Source organism: Castor canadensis, chromosome 9 (genome assembly GCF_047511655.1).
Source record: "Castor canadensis chromosome 9, mCasCan1.hap1v2, whole genome shotgun sequence".
Lineage (NCBI taxonomy): Eukaryota > Metazoa > Chordata > Mammalia > Rodentia > Castoridae > Castor > Castor canadensis.
Window position 1 is genome coordinate 85,347,059 of NC_133394.1, and position 25,577 is coordinate 85,372,635.

Consider the following 25,577-nt stretch of genomic DNA (forward strand, 5'->3'; position numbering starts at 1 on the left):
TTAACGGTGCTACTGCAGTCTGCGATCAGAAGATACTAGTTTTTGTGCTCCAAATGGAAAAAATCCAAGCAGAGCACATGGATGGAATGAGGTAGGATAGTTTTATTAAAAAAAGGGGAGTCACCTGTTCTGCCAGGTGAGGAAAGGGAAGAAGAAGGGGCCACCGTGGGCACAGGTGGAGTCTGCTAGCAGAAAGAATGTGCTTTTCTTTTTCAGATGACTCTAAAACCTACACCACCCCATGGGATGCAGGCCCAGGAGGTTCCCATCCACTCAAGAATGAGTGGGGAGGGGCATGGGTGGTTCCCAGCCAGGTGAGGGTGGTCTGGCCCATCCCCAGGCCACCTGTATGAGCCCCAAACTTTTTCTTCTACCCTGCCTCAAACTCCCCCTGAGAGACAATATTTCAAAAAAAATTCTTTTTTAGGGGGTTTTGAATAGGGATGATACATCTTCAGTATCTGCTTTGAGCTGACAAGGGGTACCTCACTTCCAGGCAGAAACTGTTCTGCACTTATCTCTAATTTTGTTGACGAGAAGACATAAGCATAATAAGAAAGACAAAGCATTTTTGCTAGTTGAGTTAAGGACAACTATACAGAGAGATTCCTAGCATTGCTTCCATGTACAAATGTGTTAAATCTCAAGTTAATTCATCTCTAACTGACCTTTACACTGGTTTCTGATCCTCTTCTCATGTTGACCTCTGTCACTTTAAGGTTTTTGTATTAGTTCCTCTGGAGTGGGGACATCAAATGCCTTCATGTTTAGAGTTTCCTACTTATCCCATACCTCCCGTATGTGCTCTCCCTTTGCCATGTGATCCAAGTCCAACCACATTGCTGCATTTACCCTACACCTAAAGTCTGCAAATGAGGGAGAACATATGATTTTTGGGTCTTCTGAGCCTGGCTCAGTTCCATCCATTTACCTGCAAATGATAAGATTTCATTCTTCTTCATGGCTGAGTAAAATTCCATTGTGTGTAAGTACCACATTTTCTTAATCCATTCATCAGTAGTGGGGCATGTTGGCTGTTTCCATAACTTGGCCATTGTGAATAGTGCTGCAATAAACATGGGTGTGCAGGTGCCTTTGGAATAACCTAACTCACGTTCCTTTGGGTATATCCCCAAGAGTGGTATTGCTGGATCATATGGTAGATCTATGTTTAGATTTTTAAGAAGCCTCCAAATTTTTTTCCAGAGTGGTTGTACTAGTTTGCATTCCCACCTTCTCCCCTCCTCCCACCTCACTTCCAGGCAGAACCTGTTCTGCCCTTATCTTTTTTGAGCTCTCTGTATATTCTGGTTATCAGTCCCTTGTCTGATATATAGCTGGCAAATGTTTTCTCCCACTCTGTGGGTGGTCTCTTCAGTTTAGAGACCATTTCTTTTGTTGTGCAGAAGCTTTTTAATTTCATGAAGTCCCATTTGTCCATCCTTTCTCTTAGTTGCTGAGCTGCTGGGGTTCTATTGAGGAAGTCCTTGCCTATACTTACTGCTTCCAGAGTATTCCCTGCTCTTTTCTGTACTAGCTTCAGAGTTTGGGTCTGATATTGAGGTCCATGATCCATTTTGAGTTGATTCTAGTAGAGGGTGATAAACATGGATCTAGTTTCAGTTTTCTGCAGGCGGATAACCACTTTTCCCAGCAACATTTGTTGAAGAGGCTGTCTATTTTCCATGGTAAGTTTTTGATGTCTTTGTCAAAAATAAGGTGGGCACAGTTGTGTGGATTCATATCTGAGTCTTCTATTCTGTTCCACTAGTCTTCATATCTGTTTTTGTGCCAGTACCATGCTGTTTTTTTATTGCTATTGCTTTGTAATATCATTTGAAGTCAGATATTGTGATACCTCCATCATTGCTCTTTTTGTTGAGTATTGCCTTGGCTATTCATGGTCTCTTGTGTTTCCAAATGAATTTTGAGGTGTGGTACCAGAGGACAGAGAAAGATGGATTAAAATAAAGATTGGCAGAGATAGCATATTGGAATTTCACTAGTTTCTCCTGGCTGGCTCACCATGAATGTAACGGTGCAGTCTGTGATCAGAAGATCCTGGTTTTTGTGCTCCAAATGGAAAAATCCAAGCAGAGCATGTGGATAGCTTTATTGAGAAAAGAGGAGTCACCTGTTCTGCCAGGTGAGGAAAGGGAAGAAGCAAAGGACACAGTGGGTGCAGGTGGAGTCTGCTGGCAGAGAGAGCATGCTTTTCTTTTTCAGATGCCTTTAAAACCTACAATACCTCACAGGAGGAGCACGGGCGGTTCCCAGCCAGGTGAGGGTAGTCTGGCCCATTGCCAGGCAACCTACATGACCCCCAAACTTTTCCTACTTGTAGCCTGCCTCGCTTCTCTGCACCAGGCAGGAAACTTCCAGAAGCTTCAGAAAAAATTACCTGTCTCAGCTAGACTCTGGTTTAATAAGTCAATATTCAAGTTAAGTTAATTGATATTCTCCAAAAATTAGTCTCAGGAAGACATTTAGATTCTATAAGCATTCCAAAAAGTCTATTGTGGGTGTTTTGTATTCAAACCATTAAAATTAGGTCCTACAATGGAGGAAAAACATTCCTCCAAAATGCACATTTATTGGTCTAAGGCTGTGCTTTAATTTTGCCTTGCAGAGTTCTAGGGTGTACAAGAGAATCAAGAGAGGCAAAGAAGACAGGTACTTGTAGCTCACACCTGTAATCCTAGCTACTCAGGAGACTGAGATCAAGAGGATCACAATTTGAGGTCAGCCTGGGCAAATAGTTTTCTGTACCTATCTCCAATATAACCAGAGCAAAATGGACTGGAGGGGTACAGCATCTGCTTTGCAAGTGTGAAGCCTGAGTTCAAACCCCCAGTCCCTCCTCCCCACAACCAACAAAACTGCTCATACTTTTACCTCAGACTTCCAGTCTCTAAAACTGTGAGAAAGTAAATTTCTGCTGTGGCAGCCACCCAGTCTGTGGAATTTTGTTACAGCAGCTGTGACACCACCTTCCTCAAATATTCCTAGCAAACATAATCAGTCATGGGACAAATCAACACGGATGCCCTAAGAGGATGCAGTGAAAAGGATGCACATCGCTTCCTGTGATTCCTGCCAAAATGCACAATGTAGATCACATCGTGAGAGCTCACCAGAAACACCCATTAGGGAACTACCAAATATACTGCACCGTAATTCTCAACAATGTCATGATTATGATAGTCAAGGAAGGACTGAAGAATGATCACATGTTTACTCAGTTTTTAGCAAATATTGATCAAGCTTATGGTGTGTTGGAGAATGGATGCATAACACAAAGAAACATGTGTTTAGAAATAAATATTAATGGCCCCAATACCACCCTCCACATAAAGAAATAAGTATTAATAGCCAGGCATGGTGGAGCATGACTGGAAATCTTAGCACTTGGGAACCTGAGGCAGGAGGACTGAGAATTCATATAGGCTACCTAGCTAGTTTGAGGCCAGTCTGAACTATAGAGAAAGACCTCATCTTCAAAAAACAAAATTAAAGAGAGACAGACAGACAGACAGAGAAGCAAGATAAGGGAATTAAGAGTGACAGGGTCTGCTATTTTTGGTGACTACTGAAGGAAGGGCTCTCTGAGGAGGGGATATTTGCATACAGTTGAACCAAAGTGTGAGTTCTATAAATACCTAGGAGAAGCTTATTCCCAGCTGAAGTAGCAAGTGTTAAGGTCCTGAGGCAGAAAACACTTAGTGCTTTCCAAAAAAGAAGAAAAAGTCCAGAATGATGGAGCAGGCTGCACTGGAGAAAAAGGGTGAGCTGCCATCAGAGTCCATCAAGGCTTGGAGTAATGGAGTAAGGAATTTAATTTTTAAACTCAATGTAATGACAAGCCACTGGGGAGTTTTGAAAGCAGAGTACCACGATTCAGTTCATTATTTACAGTCACCACATTAGCTGCTGTTTACCAAAATAGACTATTTTGGCAACAGGAGGAAAAGCAGGAAGACCTGTGGTCCAGGTAAGAAATGATGTTGGTTTGGTCTAAGGTGGCAATGGGGCAAGGAGATATAAATAGCTTCTAAAATATGAACAGGTACTATTTCAGAAGCAAAAGATCTGTGGATATGCATGACCCTCTCTTACTTGGATTTTGCTTATTTGTTTGTTGGGGGTGGGGGGAGTCTCAGAGCTGCATACCCTTCTCCATCAAAAAACAGGTATACATATGTGCCCTCCCTCCCTCTATTCCTTTTACTCCACATGAATCACTTCTTCAGACTGCTACCAGGCCAGAAGGCTTCATGCTTCCTCTTATGGCCAGGCTGTGTATCTCTCCTTCCAGAGCCCACCTTCTGAAGGACAGGTTTTGACTGGGGCAGAACAGAGCCTCCTGTATGCTGTACTTTGCCTAAAATATGTGTGCATGTCTCAAAGGACACCTGTGACATGCAAGCATTTTCTAAAGAGAGGTATTAGCCCAAGGGACTTACTAGGTGAAGCTATGTTATCTCAAATATTTATCACTCTGTTGGTTAACCAAATTTCTGCAGAAACTACTAGATAGGACAGGATTTCCAAAGTAACTTCTCTGCCCTTCCTGAACAAAATTCTGGTTCTGAAGGAAATTTCCAAACCTGCCTTATAACCAGCACTGAAAAGTCTTCTCAGTTAGGAGGTCTGGCAGAGTTCACTTGGCACTGGATTTAGCAACAACCAGATATCAGGGCTGCTTGAACTCCAGAAGATGGTTGCTGTAATAAACAAATTTTCACCCAGGTCATACCCAAAGGGGAGTTCACACAGGAAACTTCCAGAGAGCTAGGTTCACTCCCTGCTCCTTGTCATACACTTTGATCCATTGACCCTGTGCTATGGCTGTAAGGGGAGGATAGTTTTCTGTAAATTCTTACAGAAAAAATGTCCAGGCATTTACAATCCCAGGCTTACATGAAAAAAAATTAAGAGCCATTCTGATTTGTAGTACAAAGCCCTGAGCTCAAACCTCAGTCCCATCAAAAAATAAATTAAAATAAATAAAAGCCATTCAGACTCTCCTGTAACAGTTTCATTCAAACATGCTTCTCTTGATTTTTCCTTATTTTCCACCTGTTTTGGTGGATTTCCATAAAACTTTGGAAATTTTCAAAGCCATGAGCTTTGTCTTTGTCATTATTGTGTCCCCAGCCCCAGAATAGGAAAGGACACATGATAGGGACTAAATGTAGTTGATAGGCCAGTGGTGTAATCCCCTCAGTGCCACAGAAAAGAAACTGTGGTTTGAACGTTTGTCCAATGCTAACCTGAATGATTTTCCTACTTGGCAATGATATGTCTTAATTAAGTCAGGAATACTAGAGGAGACTAGAGTCTTTGGTCCCAGTCTTCCAGGCTTCCCACTCACTAATCATATCGAAATATTTTAGCTTGTCAAGACAAGATGCACATATGCCATTCTCAGTGCTCTCCTAGGCATCTTTTCCAGACATACAGCCAAGCCCAGCAAGAAAGCAAAATTGCTATAAGCTCTTTTCAACAGGGGGGCGCCCACCATAGGGATTTGTGCCTTCCCCACTCCCCATTAAAAACCATCAAAGGCCTTGATGGGATCCTCAGCCCAGACTGTAAGATGAGCAGACAGAAAATTCCCCACCCACCCGTGATGCCCGACCCTGGCAGCTTCCTTCAGCTGCCTTCCTGCTACTGCTACTGCTATTTGTATTCTCAACCAATGCTAAAAACCTCACTGCTTTCTCTGTGTTGGTGTCTTCCTATAAATCACTTCATCCTATAAAAGTTCTTCAGCAAAATATTTAATTTGCAAATAAACAGTGATGATTCTAAAGGATCACTTTTGCTCTAGAGTAAAACATGCAGAGAAGCTTTTTTTAAGTTTACAGTTGACTCTTTCTAGAGCAAATACCCACCCTCCTCTTAGGTAAGAAAAAGAAATTATTTTGAATGCCTTTGTAAACTAGCAAGAAAGGTAGGACTACTCAAGCCAAGGACTGAGGGAAGAGAGATTCCCAGAGAGGAAAGCAGAGCACAGGGCCCTGCAGTACCTTCCACCTTGCAGGCATTATCAGACCAGATCATTTGTTTCTAGATGTCAAGAGCAGAAGGGACAAAAGACAAAATTGAAGTACTGTCCCCTGCCCAAGGTGTGAACGAACTCTTAAGACCCTTTCCTTCAAAGTAGGATCTGAAAGCACTATATCCTCTAAAAGTAAAGTGGAAATCACCCATCTCCCCACTCCCAGATGTGAGCAAAGTAAGTGACTTACATCAAACTTTAGTGCTATTTGATAGGGAAAAATTATTTTTCCCTAAGGATTTAAAACCACTTTGGCAATTAAAATGAGCTACTTATAAACACAACATGCATTAATCTCAAAAAACATTACACAGAGAATTCACAAGATAACCCTGTTTGTGTTTACAGGCTGGTCTCCCCATTTACAGGGCCCAGAAAACCTCAAGCCAATAATTTAAAGCAGTCCCAGATTGATACTGTCCTAATGCCCAAGTAGGGAAAGATGCCAAGCCAGGTAGTATTTGAGCTTTCTGGGCCATATGGTCACTGTGGCACTGGGCAACTTGTTGTTCTACGGCAAAAGCAGAAAGACAATATGTAAACAAATGGATGTGGCTGTCTTCCACTATAATTTTAATTACAAAAGCAAGCAGGGGGCAGGACTTGGTCTGTGGGCTGCAGTTTGCTATTTCCCACTCCAGAGGCCTAAGAGAATAAGATTTAAAAGGTCAAAAGGTGAACAATGTCATGAAATTTCACAAATGAATAAGACTCTGTACTAGAAGCAGGAGGAAAAAAAAAATCAGACTTGGATGCTCAAAAGATGTATTTTGGAGTTGTTAACAAAAAATATAAAAATCAATAAGCATAAAGTCCTTCTTAAATGAGTTTGCATATTTGAATCAAATATTCATAAAAATGAGAAATGCAAAAGATAAATTAGAAATTCAATGAATTCAGTAGATTTGATAGAATTGAGGAGAGAAATAATTAGTTAAATGGTAGAAACAAAGATTGTCCAGAAAGAGGTACAGATTGGCAAAGAAATAGGAAATGCAAAAAGTGATTAGCAGATATTGGATAGCATTAAAAAGTCTAACATTTGTCCAATCAAGTTTCTAAAAAGAGAGGGGAAATGGGGCAAACACATCATGTAAAGTGATATGGGGGGGAGCATGGATCAAACAGTAGAGCACCTGCCTAACAAGCTGGAGGCCTAGTTCAAGCCCCAGTACCACAAAAACAACAAAAAAGTTAAGAAAGTGATCCTAGATGCAAAGATTAATCTCCGTCAGTCTTGGATTAATTGGAGACCAATAACTTCCAATTTACATGGAGGAAACATTGGAAGAAGTAATAAATCTAAAAGAAGTCACAAAAATGGGAAAATGGAAAAAGAGCACAAAATAAAATGATAAAAGAGGAAGATAGCACAGTGCTAAAAGTATGGTTAAATATTGACCATATAAAATGACAATGATGGTAGTGACAAGATTGTCTGGTTTGGGGATTTAAAAAGTAATTAAAATGAATATCTTAAGTTGAAGGAGAATGGCTGGAGTTCAAGTTCTAGGATCCTAACTTGAGAGTTAGGAAAATGACTAACTTTAGACTTTGATAAGCATGCAATATTTTTGGCGGTACTGGGATTTGAACACAGGGCTTGCTAGACCAGCCCTCTGCCACTTAAACCATGCACCCAGACCATATGTTGAATTTTTCTTTCTTTCTTTCTTTTCTTTTGGTGGTACTGGGGCATGAACTCAGGACTTACACCTTAAGCCACTCCACCAGCCCTTTTTTGGGGGATGGGTTTTTTGAGATAGGACTCACAAACTATTTGCCTGGACTGGCTTCGAACCGTGTTCTTTCCTGATCTCTTCCTCCTGAGTAGCTAGGATTACAGGTATGAGTCACTGGTACCTGGACATAAATTGAAATTTTTATGGTAACTACAGAACAGATAAAATCAGACCACTAATCTCCAGTTTACACAGAGAAAAGAAGTAGTAAATACAAAAGAGGGCAGAGAAAGAGAAGAGAAAAAAGTAGAAAATAAAGCACAAAATAAGATAGAAAAGATAAGTTATTATGTTAGACACAACTGTTTCTCTCACACACTGCTGATGGGCTGTATGAAATGAAACAACCGTTTTGGAAACAGTTGGCATTTTCTACCCTAAAACTGAATATGCTGATATATAACCATGCAGCAATCCTAATTCCTACTAAACTATAAGCAAAAGAAACTCTTGTGAATGTCCATCAGGAGCCACACACAAGTATGTTTACAACAAACCTAGAAGCCGTCTTTATCGTCCATGAAGGGTAAGTGTAATAAGAAACTGATTCTTAATACTTTCTGGGATGCCATCGTGTTCCACTCATTAACCTGGGTATAAAGAGTATGCAGGTGTCTGTTTTTATTATTGCCCTTTAAGTCTACTTGCATACTTTCATGTACACTTTTATGTTTCCTATTTTTTCACAAAAAATAAAAAGATGTAAGGCATAGTGGTTCCCACCTACAATCTCAGCACTAAGGAGGCAGAGGCAGGAGGATTACAAGTTTGAGGCAAGCCTGGGTTACATATTGAGACTTTGACTCAAAAAGAGAGAGAGGGAGGGAGGAAGAAAGGAGGGGAGGGAGGAAGGGAGGACGAGAGGGAGATCAAAAGAATGCCCAAGTGCAACTTATGCACTGAAGGAATCAATCAAGCAAGTCAGCAAGATGAGGTTGACTATGCCTGGGAAGGTCTGCTTATACAGGAAAACCGTCCTGGAGATTGTCCTTTGCACTGGACCACCATTCAGGACTACCTCCCCAGACTGAGTGTGTTTACTGTTTTCATGCACAGCTGCCCATCCCACCCCAGGATGTGCCATGGTATTTCAAAAATCCTTGGAATTCCTCAAACTTGCTGTCTGTAAATATGACCAGGCAGGACAAACCATTGGTATAAAAGTGGAGGGGCTGAGGGCAACCTCCCAGCCCAATTAATGAATCTAAGCAAGGGTCAGGTAAAAGGGTGAATTTCTACCAAATCCTGCCTACTCTTGATATCACATTATAATTACTATACCAAAGACTCAGAAAACTAAATACTGGACACAATATTCCTAAAGCAGGTATAAAATAATATGAGGAAAATTCTAAGGAGCTAAATCTGAGAAATACTAGCTTTCCAGAAACATCTTTTCAATAATATGACAATTCCCCCAGAACTTGAAAACTAAATCAAAGACTTACAACAGGAAAGTTTTGAATGACAGCATTAGATTAGCTAGTGAATAAAAGATAGCATTACTGTTTTCACATGGCTCTTCTTATCAAGATCATCCTAACAGAGTTTTGGGGAAGAGATTGGAAACTTAAAACAACAAAAAAGAGGCGAGGAAGGGTGAGAACATGAGGGAAATCTGTGTGCAGATTTTCTTCTGGGATCCAGTCCATCTTGCTGGATGAAAAGAGTGAACACTGACGGGGCTATCCCAGGCCTGCCTACCTAGGCAGTAAGACAGAAGTGCTCAAGTTCACCTCAAAACAGCTGACATCTGGGACCATAGTCCAAATAACTAGGCTACAAAGAAGATGAAAAAAAGACCATGGTTGATGTTCAAGTTTCCTAGGTGTTCTGGTCCAGTAAATTCCAAGTCTGTCACTGAAATGAAAACAAACAAGCCTCGTCATAACAGGAAGGAATTTAACTTATGAAGAGCTAGGAGGAGGAGGGGAGAAGGAAATAATGCAACACACATTTAAAAATATAAAATTTATTTATATTCATGTTAAGACAATTCACATTCTGTACACTGTTACCGGAAGGGACATAATACTCTTAAGAGTTTACAGTGGCATTAAATTGCTATCAAACATTGTTTATGCTATTTGAGTCGGAAAATGCTTATTTCCCCCTTTAAAAAATTTAAGGCTCAGTTTCCAAGAGGTAATCATACCACTTATTTTTCTGCATAAGAGTCTGAGAAAGTTCGGGAATTGATATGGGGAGGCAGGTAGTAAAGAGCACTTTCATGCACTTTTGCTCATTCGTCTTGAAGATATTCAATGAGATTTTTTTAAAGGCTCTTCTATTTAAAAACATATTTGGTTACAAAAACAAACAAATCAGTAAATGGAAGGGGATCCTTAACATACAAGCAAAAAAAACTAAGTTCTTTACCACCACTGCTGGTTGAAACGTGCTGTCTGTCAGTTGCCTACACATAGATGCACACAGACACACACACACACACACACACACACAGACACACACACACACACACACACACACACACACACACACACACACACACACACACATTTACTTCCACTCACTTTTCTTTGGTGAAGCTTACCAAATAGTATTTCTCTTTCAAAGCAGTAGTTAAAAAAAAAAACTACATTTCCTTTCCATTTTCAGACCAGGTGACCACAGAGCTGTCCTTTCCCCTGAATACAATCCTCCACTTTTTCTTTTCAGCCTTCCATGAGAACATTCCCGTAACAGCCACCTTACACTGATGCATGATTCTACCATTTCAGTACTTGAAGGAAGAGGAAAAGCAAATCATGAAGATAGAGTTTGGGCTATTTGGGGGTAATTTATCCTATCAACACGTTTCAAACACACTCTAGAAGCATTTCTTCATGTATATAGTTCATTCGATCATCAATGACATCATCATTTTACAAAAGGCAGAGTCTGTTTTAACTCAAGAAACTAGCTTACAATTCATGAGGCCAATGCTATCACAACAAAAGCCAAAAAGGGCACCTGTAGGTTCTGCCTCTGGCATAAAGAGGTAGAGACAATCATCGTGTAGAAAAGATTAACAATAAACAACAAAACAAAACAAAATCCAGAACAAAAAACACAACCCTTCCACTTCTATGGGCTAGTTCTGGAAAGCCAAGTTTATCTGCAGAATGCATCAGTCCGATTCCTGCTTGAGCGACCCATTGCCCACAATCATTTTGCTATAATTCTTCTGCTGCTCCTCCTTGAAGGTGTCCTTCACCTTTGCTCTCTTCAGCCCACCATCCCTGGAAATGGAAAGGTGAATATGTAAAAGATACTCCCCAGCAATGACATGAAATGTCTAAATGTTAATACATTCCAAGTGATGCCATGACACTAAAGCAGCTGGTCAACAAGGGGACAAAGAGCCCTAGGAAGCAGGAAAACCCAGATTTCAGCCTCTACTCTAAGCTTACCAGATCTATGTTACTTTGATGAAGGAACAATCTCTCTGACACTTTTTAAAAGTCAGGGCTGCTGTATTCAATATTTGAATTGAAACAAGGATTATTACAACTAGAATGCTTCCCTATATTTTTCCCTAAGGAAAACAAACATTGGTTTTTTTAATCTACTTGTGTCTTGCTGGGAAACCATATGAAAATATTTCAATATACACACAAGAAATGGGGAGGGTAGTGTATATGCATAGGTAAGTTACAAGTGTGGGTAAATTCCTTAAAAATAAACAGATTAACCATTATTCAAATCTAACCTTATATTGATCAATGTGTATTTTGTTTTGTTTGAGTCAGGATCTCACTATATAACCCATACTGGTCTTGAACTTTTAATCCTTCTGCCTCAGCCTCCCAAGTGCTGGGATTACAGGCATGTGCCAGCACATCCAACTACCAACAAGTTGTATTTTTACTCAAAGCACTGTATTTTCCAGTATTTATATTCTTCCACCTTCCAAAACAGACTAAGGATAAAACAGTTAGCAAAATCATAATTTGCATTTGACCAGAAGTTAGTACCTAAGTAAACAACATTCCTTCATTCAGAGTCTGTGACCTTTTGAACTCTCTCCAGGGTGGTGAAATGCAGACCTGTCTGGGTTAAAAGGACTCTGAGTGCCTTTCCTTCTTTGGACTGCAAGAGGAAACAACAGATGAAGAACTGGAGGAGAATGGGCAACAAGTGCTGCTCTCTCTCCCTGCTAGTCTAACATTTTAGATCTTAACTCCTACAAGTATGGACTGAGAACTTGCTTACTTTATGCTGTGATTGTTTAACTTTAACCCAGTTAAGCATGAAGGTTTACCAAGTGTTTTCTGATGGTGATGAATGATCACAGGTTAGCCAGTGAACTCAAAGCCAAGGAACAGAACTTGACCTCCACACGACAGCTGCCTGAGGCCAATGCAATATTCAGGCTTGTGAGTCAAACCTAAAACACAGCCCTCCAGTAAATCCTAAACTTAAACATGGACCATTGTCCACAAATGATCCGAGGATTAGTGTGGGAAGTTCATGAAATAAGAGTGTACATTGTGATTAAGACCTCAGAATTGTCTACATAAGCCTATTTCATACAAGTGAGCTGCCTCTAATTATTTACAGAATTTACATGAATTCTGAACAGTGAAAACTAAACAAGGGAAGACATGAAAATAAAAGTCTTTCTCCTTTCAGGAGATCCAGGCCAAAAATAGGCAAAATAAAAAGTTAGCAATGTTTGACTTTCAGCAACCTAACGTTATTTTTATTTATTCATTCATTCATTTATTGATTTCTTCAGCTATTCTTTTTTGGCAGTGCAAGGGGATAAACTTTGGACCTCAAGATTGCTAGGCAAGTGCTCTACCAATGCCATGCCTCCAGTCTTAACATTATTTTTATTCAGTTCTCCTTCCTGAGCACCCGGTAAACCTCTCCCTACTATACAAATCCCAACTGAGACTTGTCACCTCTAGAGAACTGGAAGTTTTACCCACTTCCCTTTTCAATGGCATCAGATTTTAGTTCTTTCAACAGGCAGCAGCCACACACCAGAGCCGGTTTAAGATCATACAGGAGTTTTCATGTCATCCACAAGAAAATCAGGCCAGATGTGCTGATTCATATCCAATAAACAGGTGACAAGTACATTGGAAAAGGCAGTGAGCATATTTTCTTTTTTAAAAGAGGACAGTTAATAAAAGTAATGTTTTATTATAAAATGGGATATAGCCTGATGGAAGGAAACGGAAAAAGTCTTCAGATCATTTTTGACAGTCTTAGTTAAACTAATCTGATGGTGAGATTGCCCTATGGCTGACTCCCTGAGGCTGCCTGTGTCTCTCAAGGTTTTCTTCCTTTCAAAGTCAGAAAATCCAAAGGGTTAAGCCTCTCATAATGACCTCAGAATAAGAGCAAGAGGGCTGGGATGCCAGGTAAGAGGGAGGGTTGGAAAGGACTGTAATAACAAATAGAAAAAAAACAAAAAAAAACACAAGAAGAAAAAGCCAGTTACCCGTATAAACATAGATCATTAAGACATTTCTAGACTGAGGGAAGTCTGTAATTTTATGATGTTATGAGGTCTGTAATTTAGTTTAACATTTCCAGGTTAGAGAGTATATTACAAATGTTCATCTTAACCTGTATCATAGGACAAATCAGTTGTCTTAAGTCAAAAACCGATACTGTCAGGGGTGTCAGCCAGCATTTAATCGGAAGATCACCTTTCAGAGATGCCATTACAGGGCTACCTTCATCACTCATCAATTTCCAAAGCTTTGTTAGTTAACATAACGAATTTTAAAAATGGCTTTTCATTATAAAAATTAGTGACTTGTTACTAACAATAGCACAATGGATGTCAGGCTTTCCTGGGGTAAAACTAACTATATTCAAGATAGGTGAACAGGTAAAATATTTTAGTGATATGCCCACTCTTGAACAAAGAAGTCTAAGATTCCAGTCAGCCCTTTCTCTAAAGGCTCACTTCCTAAATAATCCTGGGCCCCTCTACCACGTTTCTGAGAGTTCTGGTTACCTGCTAACTCTGTTAATCAAATCCTAGAATTCCATTACAATTGCCTACAAAAGGAAATGAACTTTTTGGTGTTTTTGAAACACTAAAAAAGGCATCAAGGACTTTATTGAATTTAAATACAGACTATCTGGTGAGAGCTTACTAATGTATTTGTAAGAATTTGGTCTCCCATTACAAGGTAGGCGTATTTAACCCTCACTGTTTTTTCATTTTGTTTTTTTCTTTCTAATCCTCACTGTTAAACTGAATGTGTCTCTTCCTCCCAGATTTATATATTGAAGCCCTAACTTCCAATGTGATGGTATTTTGAGGTGAACTTTGGATGCGGTCTTAAGGACAGGGCCTTCATAATGGGATCGGTATCCTTACAAGAAGAGACACTAAGGGCTGGAGTGTGGTTCAAGTGGTACAGCACCCACCTAGCAAGCATAAGGCCTTAAGTTCAAACCTAGTCCCACCAATAAATAAATAGAGAGAAAGAGAGACACTAAGAGCTTGTTCTCTCTGTCCACGCTTCCAGAAAGAACAGGTGATGGGAGTCATTGGAAAAGCCTTTTGTGGCACAAGGGGAAAGCCCTCCCAGAAATTGACTCTGTGGGGCTCAAAGATGGATCAAGTGGTAGAGTGCCTTCTTAGCAAATCCAAGGCCCTGAGTTCAATTCCCAGTGCCAGAAAAACAAAAAACACACTATTTTTCTGGGCATATTGGTACACACCTATAATCCCAGCTACTTGAGAGGCACAGAAAGGAGGATCACAGTTCATGGCCAGTCTGGGTTAAAAGTTAGCAAGTCCCTGTCTCAAAAACAAGTTGTGTGTGGTTGTGTGTGCCTGTGCTCCTAGTAGGCAGGAGGTAGGAGGATTGTGGTCCAAGGCTGGCTGGGACAAAATTAGCTAAGACCTTACCTGAAAAACAAACTAAAAGCAAAAAGGACTGAAGGTGTGTCTAAGTGTTTAGGAAGCACTGAGCTGAATCTCAGAGCACTCCAAAAAAAAAAAAAAAAGAAGAGGAAAGAAAGAAAGAAATTGGTCATGTAGATATAGCACCCTAATCTCTAAGTTCTAGACTACAGAACTGTGAGAAAATAAATTTTTTCGCTTAAGACACCAAGTCTATGGTATTGTGTTATGGCAGGCCAAGCTGGCTAATACACTCATGTCTAATCTTCCTCAAACAACAAACGATGAAAGCCATAATTAACCATGACTAAAATATTGGTTTCCTTTCAAGTGTTTAAGTTTTCTTTAATATAATTACAGCTATAGCTAAATATGAGTAACCCATGTCCTAATGTCCTATTCCTAAAGCCACTCTCCCTTTCTTCTTTAGTAAAAGAACTCCAAATTTTAGTGAAAGACATGGCCATCCAATCAAAAACTACAATTCCCAACTTCTTTTGCAGCTGGGTGTTATCACATGAATTTGAACACTAGCCAATGGAGAGAAGTGTAAAATGCATGTCCAGTTTCCAGGGTGTGCTCTTAAAGAGATGAGAGTGTCCTCTTTAAAATTCCTTCCTGCTCCAGGAATGGGGGAGGGAAGATAAAGCAGAAGGATGGAGGAGGGTAAATTCAACTACCATATATTATAGGAACTTTGGTAAATGTCACCATGTATCCCTAGTACAACAATAATTTTGGAAAAAGGAAATTAAAAAATACAGACTGAGTTGTTATACCAGCCTAGGCTTCCCATGTTTAAGTGAAAGAGACAAACTTCTTATTCAAGCCCCTGTTAGTTTGTATAAACCACTACGAGCTTTGGCTAAGCCTATAGCTAGCTAACATAATAAATCACATTATTAATAGTGATTTTTTTTTTATTATTAAAAAAATAGCTCTTCTGAAAAGTTTCTTACCAGGGAAGTTCAGTTAATCCTCCTTGCACTGCAATAGCAGATTTAACCCTGTTAGCAAACTGAACTGCATCTTCTCCTTCCTGGTTAAAAAAAAAAAAAAAGTGCATATCTTGAGTATAGAATTCTTAACACCATAAAATATCTCATAATCAAAAGTTATTTTAAAATATAAGATTCACATTTTAAATAATACCTTAAAAATCTCATAAGCATTAATAATTATTTTAAATATATGACTCACATTTTAGCTCAAATACTTTCTGTTCTCAGTCAATCATCACAAATACCATTTGTTCTATTGAGAAAATGCATGGGCTCAAGGAGTGGCTCAAGGACAGAGCACCTGCCTACAAAGCACGAGGACCTGAGTTCAACTCCTGGTATCACCAAAAAAGAAAATGCAGTGCTATGCCAATTTTTTTTTAATCATGTGCACATCTTTATTAGTCAAACCCAAGATACAACATTCCATGATCTCTGTAGGTTCAGTAAACCAACAGAAATTACAAAAGCATTATGGAAAAGGTCTCTAAATATAAAATGCCTTGATTTGAAGAACACTAAATGCATTATGAAGAAACAATTTATTTGCTGAAAAGGCAGAAAGGCATGATGTGACAAAGAGCGACACCCAGATTTTTAGGTAAAGGTTTTCTTTACTTTGATTAGACAAAGCAACAAAGACCAGGTGCTATTGAAAGGATACCTCTTTGGTCATGGGGGGCATGTACCACACATCACAGACGATAGCCCAGCTGGTCATCACTCGAAGCAAGTAGCTCACCATGTTGTATTTACTACTGTTCCAAAATGCATCACCAAACTGGGGGTTATACTAGAAAAGAAAAGGAAACACGTCCCAATTAGGAGCTAGGTGGTAGCTTCAGTTAGCCATGTCAGTGTTTATGGGGTAGCCAACTAAGTAGCTTTATCAGACCTCAAGAGATGTTACTTTCCTTATAGAATTCATCACAAAATGTATTGGAGCCAAGTGCTTATCTAAACAAAGCCCCAGAGTGCTACAATTAGTTATTTACATGACTAGTAAGTATTTATCTCCATACTTCACTGGAACCAGGAAGTCAATGAAAGTGGGGACATTATCTGGTTTGCTTATCTCTATGTCCTTAGAATTTAACACAACCTCTGTCACACAGTGACCCAGTACATATGAGAAAGAGAGAGAGAGAGAGAGAGAATACAAATGGGGCAAAATGTAAAGAACTGGTGAATCTGAGCAGAGTGCATAATTGTTGCTCATTCTTGCAAACGTTAAACTCCTAATTATATCAAAATTAAGTTACCAATCAATGTCACCACCGCTCCTTTTTTTCCAAATTTGTTTTACCTTCATTGCAACTGGGTATATGGTTCCTCCGATTTCAAAGCTTCCCTTTTTAAACATCATGACTGAAGTATTGTTGATGCAAGTTCCTGTAGGGGACAGAAGTAGGGAAGTAAGTCATCTTTTAAACAAATTTAAAAATGAATTTCTTTTATATAAAACAATTTAAGATATCAAAATTGCAGACATTTTTCTACCACTTCACAAGTCAATCCCTACTTAAGAAATATCTCAATAGCTCTAAGTGGGTTTAATATAAACTTTTACTTTACTATTAAACACTATGGGTTCAGTTTCTTCACAATAGTTGACAATTTTGATATAGTTAAAATACCATCCTTAAAAAGTCATAGACCTTCCTAATATCACTGCCCTAAATCAAAAAGGTACGATGGCTTCATCAACTCTCAACAGAAAGCAGGAAATTAATAGCTCACAACCCATTCCTACAGGACAGCAGAGATCTGGCTGAGACTACCAAGTCTAGGGCAACTGTATTCTTCATATACTTCTGATGGTTCATTGTTTTCAACTACAGCTTGGAAGTCAGTCTCCATTCTTACCTTCAGGAAAGATTAATATGGGTAACTTTTTTCTATCAGCAATATGTTCTTTCAATCTGTGAAGAAAAATAAAGAATAAAAATTCTACCTTTAAAAAGAAAGAATTGGGAGTTCTTTTTGGTATTCTGCATATTCTACTAGCACAAATATAACTGCAATGAAATAAGGAGAAAAGAAGTAAGAGACAAATAAAGGAAATAAACTCAGCTGTTCCCTTTCTTAAAAAGTAGAAGAAGGTCTGCAATATTTCAATTTCTCTAATTCCATAGTGAGTGATTTTCTGGGCTTTCTTTCTACTTGTTTCTTTTTTATTTTGCTTTGTTCAGTACTGGGTATTAAACTCAGGGCCTCCCTGTTGCTAGGCAAAGGCTCTACCATTTGAACCATGGCCCCTAGTCCATGTCTACTCTTAACTTCCAGATAGACATGTGACATGAGCTCTGTGTCCTTCTCCATGTACTTATATTTCCTCATCTAAAAAGTAAGAATATTGGTCATTCTGGGCCTATCTGCATTATGGTCATTAAGTGGGAGACTTCTTAAATAAGTTAGGCTGAACTTTCCTATGAAATAACAAACCGTAAGTTGGGTATGGTGGTGCACACATGTAATTCCAGCTACTTGGGATGCTGAGGCAGGAAGAACTGTGAGTTCTTGGCTACACTGGACTATGTAGTGAGTCCTTGTCTCAAGAAGAAAAGTAAAAGAACACACCATAAATCTGAGAAAGCCTGATGTTCTTCCAGGTTTAGGGTGTATCCTTGCAGTCAGCCCCATACTCTCAGCTCTGCTTACCAACAGTTGGTAAGGACTGAGGTAAAGAGATGGCAGCTGCCAGTGTCCCATTGCTAAGCAATCTCTTCCAACCTGAAGCAGATTTTAGCATCATTCAAGAGCACAGGCCACCTTTGCATTCATACAAGCAACAACCACAGTGCATTCAGTTAAAGTCATCAAGCAAAAAGCTGTTTCCTTGCAAAAGTTCCTAGTAGCTCATCTCCACATCAAACCCCAGTTCCTTCTCCTCTACTCCCATACAGATCTGTTAGTTTGGCTAAGTGTCCCCCAAAGGCTTAGTGTTAGAGGCTTGGCTGCCAGCCTGTGGTACTACTGGGAAGCAGTGGAACCTTAGGAGGTAGGGACTAGGGAAAGAAGTTAGGTCACTGGAGGACTGCCCTGGAAGGGAATATTGGGACCCTGGTCCCTCCACTCTGTCTTGCTTCCTGGCCACCAAGAGGTACACTGACCTCCTCTGCCATGCCACAAGGTACTGTGCTACCACAGGCCCAAAGCACGAGAGCCAAGTGACCAAGGACGAAACTTCTGAAACCATGAGCCAAAGTTGACATTTCCCCTCATTAAATTGATTGTCTCATGTGTTTTTGTCCCAGTGACAGAAAGCTAACGTAAGATCATTATCTGTATCTGTCCTGGGCTTAAGTGGTATGGTCATTCAGCTAACAATCAAATATTTATTCAAGAAACATTACCAACTTTCAAGATGGTAACTGGACTGACTATACCTAAGTCACAGCAAGAGAGACATGAGGCTTCAGATCCCATCATATATCCCATTATAACTACACATTTTCTTTCTGATCCTGCTAAATATGACTCACCAGAAAAATCTAACTGCAAACAGAGCTCTGTATATTTTAGTTTTGATCTGTAATGAAGTTCTGGCCTCTTTGGCCAGAAGCCCCAAATTGCTTAGCTTTTCTGTTACCGCTGTGACTACTGAGTAATTTCACTGCTTACCTCTTCGTAACCAGGTGTCGATCCTTCATTTCTGAGCGTTCGAACCAGACATGTGGACAAGCCTTGACCATAGCTCTCTGGAGAATTCCCATCAATCCACCATGAACCTGGCCAACCTAGAAGCACCATGAAAAAGGAGAAACATGTAACGACACAGCTATCCAAAGAAAGAGTTTTGTTTTTAAGTATCAATAAATTCCTATTCCCCATCAGAGATAATATTGGCTGCTTTTTACTGACTGAAGTTCTAAGTCTGATCAAAGGACTTGAAAGGTCAAATGTAAACAGAAAGTATTCTTTATTTAGAGTACATTTGAACATTAAGTTCTGTTTCTACACTACACAGCTTTAAAAAGTGGAGGTCCTCAGCCAAGTATGGTGGTGGTACCTGCTTTTGATCCCAGCACTTGAGATACTGAGGCTGGAGGATCAAGAGTTCAAGACCAGCCTGGGCTACATAGTGAGACCCTGAAAACAAAGAAAGAAAGGAGGAAGGAATGAACGAAGGAGGGAGGGAAAAAGTAGATCTTCCAATTAATCAAGATAACAAAAATGCAAATTAAAACTATACTGAAATACTGAAATGCCATTTCAAACTCATCAGATTGGCAAGGATTTAACAGCTTGCTAACACACTCTAATGGGAAGCAGGCACATTCACATCTTGCTTGTAAGAAAAGATAAGAAATTTGGCAAAATTCTCAAGATTACATGTTCAAAAAATTTTTTAAAGATTACATATTCAATTATTCATTTCAGTAATTCAGGGAAGTTGGGGGTGTGGCTCAGGAGACAGAACACCTGTCTAGTAAGTGCAACACCCTGAGTTCAAACCCCAGTAACACCATAAAAAAAAATCTCAAATCAATAATTCAGGAATTTAGCCTGAAGATATACCTTCAACAAAATGAAAATACATATGTACAATATTATTAATTACAGCATTACTTATTGTAAAATATAGGAAACTATCTAAATATCTAAATATAGAAAAATGGATTGATAAATAATGGTACCTATATACGATGGAGTACTATACAGCTGGAAAAGGGACAAGGTTGATCTCTATCACTCTACCAAGGAATGATTTCCAGCTAACAGAGTTAAAAGAAAAAGGCAAAAGAACAAATAAGGACTGGAGATGTGGCTCAAGCCGTAGAGCACTTGCTAAGTTCAAACCTCTGCACTACCAATAAAGAACAAATAAGAGTGTTACCTTTTGGATAAGACTAAAGGATAAATAATATACTTGAACTTGTTTATCCCTATAAAAAGAAGTAAGAAAGGATAACCAAAGCAATGAGGTTGAGAACCTACAAGGGTAGGAAGAAATGTGATAGAACACATGGAAAGGAGTGACACTATTTTTTTTTTCTTTTTGTGATACTGGGGGTTGAACTCAGGACCTTGTGTTTGCTAGGTAGGCTCTCCTACTGACTGAGCCACTACACTAGCCTGTTTTGTGTTAGTTATTTTTAAGACAGGGTCTTGCTTTATGACTGGGCTGGCCCGTAGCACAACCCTCCTATTTGTGCTTCCCTGTGTAGCTTGGAATGACAGGCATGCACCATCACTCCCAGTCATTGGTTGAGATGGGGGTCTCAAGATTTTTTTTTGCCTGAGCTGGCCTTGAACTGTGATCCTCCTGAGATCTGCCTCCCAAAGAGCTAGTATTACAGGCTTGAGCCATCACACCTGGCCCGGGAGTGACTCTTCTATGTGTATACCTTTTTATTTCATTTTGACAGCTCGAAGAAGGTTCATGTCCTATATACTCAAAACAGTAAAATTAAATCAACACAGACAGGATTAACAAACTGAGAGCAAACTGAAGCAAATGAATCCCCTGTGTCTTGAGTGTATTAAAAAAAGAAAAAAAAACTTAGGTTTAAGGAAGGGAGAAGAACCCAAGAAACTTACAAAGTCTGTATTTGACTACATACCCTCCATCTCAGGTCAAGCAGCAAGAACTACAAAATATCCTGAACTCTTTTTATTACATTTGGGTTTTTTGTATTAAACAGGTAAAGAAATTAACCTTTATTAACCAGGTGAATACAGCTTTGGATGTATTATAGGATTGAGAAAATGAGGAAATATGTTGATATTATTGAGAAATAGGGTTTCACTATAAACAAAAGGTGACTCAAAAATTGACTGAGGGGAAGCAAGAAAGAAGCCTGTAAACTGAATGTGTTGGTATAGATTCAGATTTCCAATATAAATATTAGAAATAAATATTAAAATATAAACATTTTGTACACATGTTTATGCAGACAGACAGACAGAAAGAAAGCCAGGACATGAAAACGTAAGTGATGAAGTACATGAGGCAATGTGTTACCAACAGGTAAATGCGGGTAAAGGGTGTCCCATGTAATCTTAGTATTACAGCTTTTCTATAAGCTTGAAAATATTTTGAAGTTAAAAAAGTAGACGTCTTCCTCCAAGATGAAAAAAAGATGTTTAAAAAAATCATTAAGTGAAGTAATGTGTATGTTAGTTAGTTTGATTTCACCATTCCACAATTATATATATTTATGAAACATGCTGCACACTATAAATATATACAATTTTTATTTATCAATTAAAAATAAAGTCATTTTTTTAAAAAAAGCCAATGGGAGGAAATCCTTAATATTTTTTAGATGTAGAGTTTATGTTTAGCCAAAAAAGAGGCCAATGGTAACGTTGGTAGGTCAGCAGTTCTTCTTTCTGTACTGCCTTGTACCACCTCCAATTCAAATCTGATTGTTTTAGGTTTCTAGCACTAACCCATTGGACAGTTGATGTTACCTTATGTGAATAAACCTTGGCTAAAAATGTCACTGCAGTTACATGATCAAAAAGCATGGAAAAAGCCAACAAAAGTCTGATCCCCTCAGTCTGTGTCCCCCAAGACACAGAAGAAATATGGTATAGTCTCAGGAATACAAAATTATTAAGCAGTGCAATGGTTTGTGTCCTCAGAATTCATATATCCAAAACTTAGTCCCTAACGCAAAAGCACTGGGCATTAGGGCTAAATGAGAAGTGTTTAGGTCATGAGGGCTGGGCCATTATAAAAAGGGTTTCGGGAGCAAGTTCACTATCCACATTCTTGCCCTTCCACCATGTGATGACACAGAAATAGAGCTTTCACCAGATACCTTGATTCTGGACTTCCCAGCCTCCAGTGCACCAATAACTTTCTGTTCATTATACATCACCAGTATCTGATACTGTTTAGCAGCGTAAAACAGTCTGAGATAGGAGGCTGGTTGCCTGAGCCTCTGTCTCCTCATGCAATAAAATCTTAGTCCTAACCTCATAAGGTTACAGGGAAGGTTATATATAATACATGTGAAAGTAGCTGTCCACATAAACAAAAGGCTTATTACACATACCCAGAACCCAGCTGTTCACATAAACAAAAGGTTTATTACACAGCAAGGTCTGCTGAGGGATGTTAACATGAGAATCCTTGGCCAGGCTTTAGGAGCCACAAACACTGAAATTACACAAGAAATCATGTTTGTATGGATGCACATGTATATTGTTTTTTGGTTGGTTGTGTGTGTGTGGTGGTTGTGTGTGTGTGGTTGTGTGGTGGTGGTACTGGGGGTTGCAATTGCTAGGTAGGCGCTGTAACACATGAGAAATGTCCTAGCCCTTTTTGCTTTGGTTATTTTGGGGATAGGGTAAAACTTTATGCCTGGCCTGGCCTGGACCAGATGTGTTAAAACATAGCTGCCCAAGAATTATACCTCTGAACTTATATTTTAGACAGCCTAAACACACAACAATAAGAAGAAATTTTTACAAAGGCCTTCATGCCCCTCACTGATAATATAGCCCACAGACTGTCAAGTACTGGAGCACCCCACAGTCGCCCACCTGCAGCAGACTTAATTAGTAAGGGTTTTCTTCAAATACCTTCCCATGAAAGCCCACCAAACCATCACCACCAGTCACAAGGGCTGATAAATGAAATAAAACCCATCTGCTCTCCCCAAAGCCCAACCCACTACCATGAGACCATGAAAAGATCCCCCAGGAACACCTATTCAGTCACTCTATTCCACACACCAACTTAGGATGCATTTAACCACCATGCAGGAGAGGATATCTTCCATTATTGTCTGAAATTCACCTGATACATGGAGGAGGTATAGGAAATCTTGACAAATTTATAAGGGCAATAGAAAACAAAAGATTTGGGAAAATGCCAAAATGTGTTTCGTGCCCATGAAAGGGTATTTCAAAGCGTGGTTTTAATATGGGCTTTATGGTTAATTGTTAGGTTTTGTTCTCTTTTCTTTTCTTTTGAGACTGTGGACAAAAATCCAAGAAACATAATATGATACAAATATTTTCATTTCTTGCTAGATCCTCATTAAAGAGACAGATTGTTTTTAATTATACATATCTCCCTGAAGGAAGAGAGAACAAATTGTCTGGCTGGACAATTTGTGCAACTCTAAGGAGGAAGATTCTAACGGTGTAAAGTGTAATTAAACTTAGCAGGGATTTTGAAAGCAAAATGTAATCAACTTTATAGAGTCCTATCAAGGTCAACTATGTCTACACTTCAGCAGTTAATTTCTTACCACCTTAAATGTCATGGCTATTTTCTTTTGTCTTCTTGAAATACTTATTCCTTATATAAATATATTATATAACCCATATAGGTACTATCATATAATCCAGTGAAATTTCTAATATGAAACTAACTTCCTAATTTGCCAAAATAAATTAAAATTTTGAGCAATCCATAAAGTACACAATTATTTAAAATATCAATAAGCTGTTCTTACCATAGCATAACACCCATCCGTGGTCAAGATCAAAACATCTATGGGAGATGTGTGATTGGCCACACAAATGCCTCCCTTCTGGGGTCTATACTGCCTGCAATTATAAACAACAGTAAATATTAAACCTCAAGAAACAGTCACTATTTTGCGGAACAGTATAAAGACTCATCTTGTTGTAAGTATACATTTTTTAAAAGTTTGGAGGTATATGGACCCATTTTTAAAAGCTGATACCTATGCAGAATTATGAGAGTTGGGTAAGAGGCCTATGACTTCCCCTCTATAACTCATATGTATGCTTATATAATCTTAACTACTTTGATATTATTTTGATCTTCATAAGTATCACTTTTGGTGCCTTCGTGGTGATTCACAGAGTAAATTTCCCATCATTTCCTCCTTCTTATCCACTAGAACACTGTCAACAAGGCAAGCTTTTCCTATCAAAGACCAGTTAATAAATACTTTAGCCTCTGCAGACCAGACAGTCCCTGTCGCAACTCTGGACTCTACTGTTATGGCACAAAGGCAGCTATAGATAGCATGCAAATGAGTAAGTATGGCTGTGCTCCAGTAAAACTTCATTTATATTAAAAACAAAACAAAACCAGATGGAGGGCCAGATTTGGCCTACACACCCATAGTTTTTGTTTGTCCATCTCTTGCTTGACACCAATAAAGCAAAGAAGTTTTGCTTGGACCTATGCAGAGAATAATGACTTTCTCTTTTCCTTAAAAATAGACACATTTCTGTAATGAGTAGTGAACTCTACCTCATTAAAGCACCTTTTCTACAGCAGGAGTAACCTCTGATCACACTCCTACCAGACCTTCTTCTACAACTCATCTCAAAACTCATAGTCCAATCCCCAAATCATATAATTTAAAATCTTAAGAGGCTTTTTTTATTGGCCTTTTATATTAGTAAAGCCAAATGACAAAAATAAGACAGAAAGCCCAATCATAAAAAAGAGACCACTTTCTAGAACTTTTAAAACAGTGCTATTTTTAAAATTGATATTATAGAAAAGTAATTCAAAGCAGTCAAAGTTCTTTTCATTTAGCTAATGACCTTCCTTGGCTACCTTGATTCTCTGGTTGGGGTGAGGGGAGAAAAATGCAATATTTTGTTTTAAGGATCAAGTATAGAATTTTTAGAAGTAGTGAAGACTGAGACAGGAATGCAGGCCTCCAGACTCTACCACACCACAGGCCTGTCAGATTTGCCAGTTTTACAACAGACAGACCAAGCTCAAAACCTGACTTTGAAACTTACTTGCTCTTAGAACCTAAACAATCAGACCTAGTGTTCCCATTTCTTCATCTGTAAAATGGGAAACAGCACCCATCCCACAGGAATGACCTAGAGGAACACAAGGCCTGCACACTGTAAGTACCCAATTACGAAGTGCTGCTGCACGTTTATTCTTACATTCTACATGATATTGCATGCTGTCATGCCCATAACAC

At 39.1% G+C, this 25,577-nt stretch overlaps 1 protein-coding gene across 2 annotated transcripts in view; it reads right to left on the reverse strand.

Annotated features, from left to right (window-relative positions):
* Window positions 1–9,762: 9,762 nt before the first annotated feature.
* Gpat3 (glycerol-3-phosphate acyltransferase 3) overlaps window positions 9,763–25,577 on the reverse strand; it is a 53,458-nt gene continuing 37,643 nt past the window's right edge. For both annotated transcript variants that reach the window (XM_020159092.2, XM_074041856.1), the window contains exons 7-13: window positions 24,108–24,201; window positions 19,312–19,427; window positions 17,554–17,609; window positions 16,994–17,079; window positions 16,352–16,480; window positions 15,646–15,725; window positions 9,763–11,048 (exon numbers count right to left, since the gene is read on the reverse strand). In XM_020159092.2, the coding sequence (XP_020014681.2) occupies window positions 10,937–11,048; window positions 15,646–15,725; window positions 16,352–16,480; window positions 16,994–17,079; window positions 17,554–17,609; window positions 19,312–19,427; window positions 24,108–24,201 (673 nt within the window). In that variant the 3' untranslated portion in view covers window positions 9,763–10,936. The remainder of the gene's footprint in view (window positions 11,049–15,645; window positions 15,726–16,351; window positions 16,481–16,993; window positions 17,080–17,553; window positions 17,610–19,311; window positions 19,428–24,107; window positions 24,202–25,577) is intronic.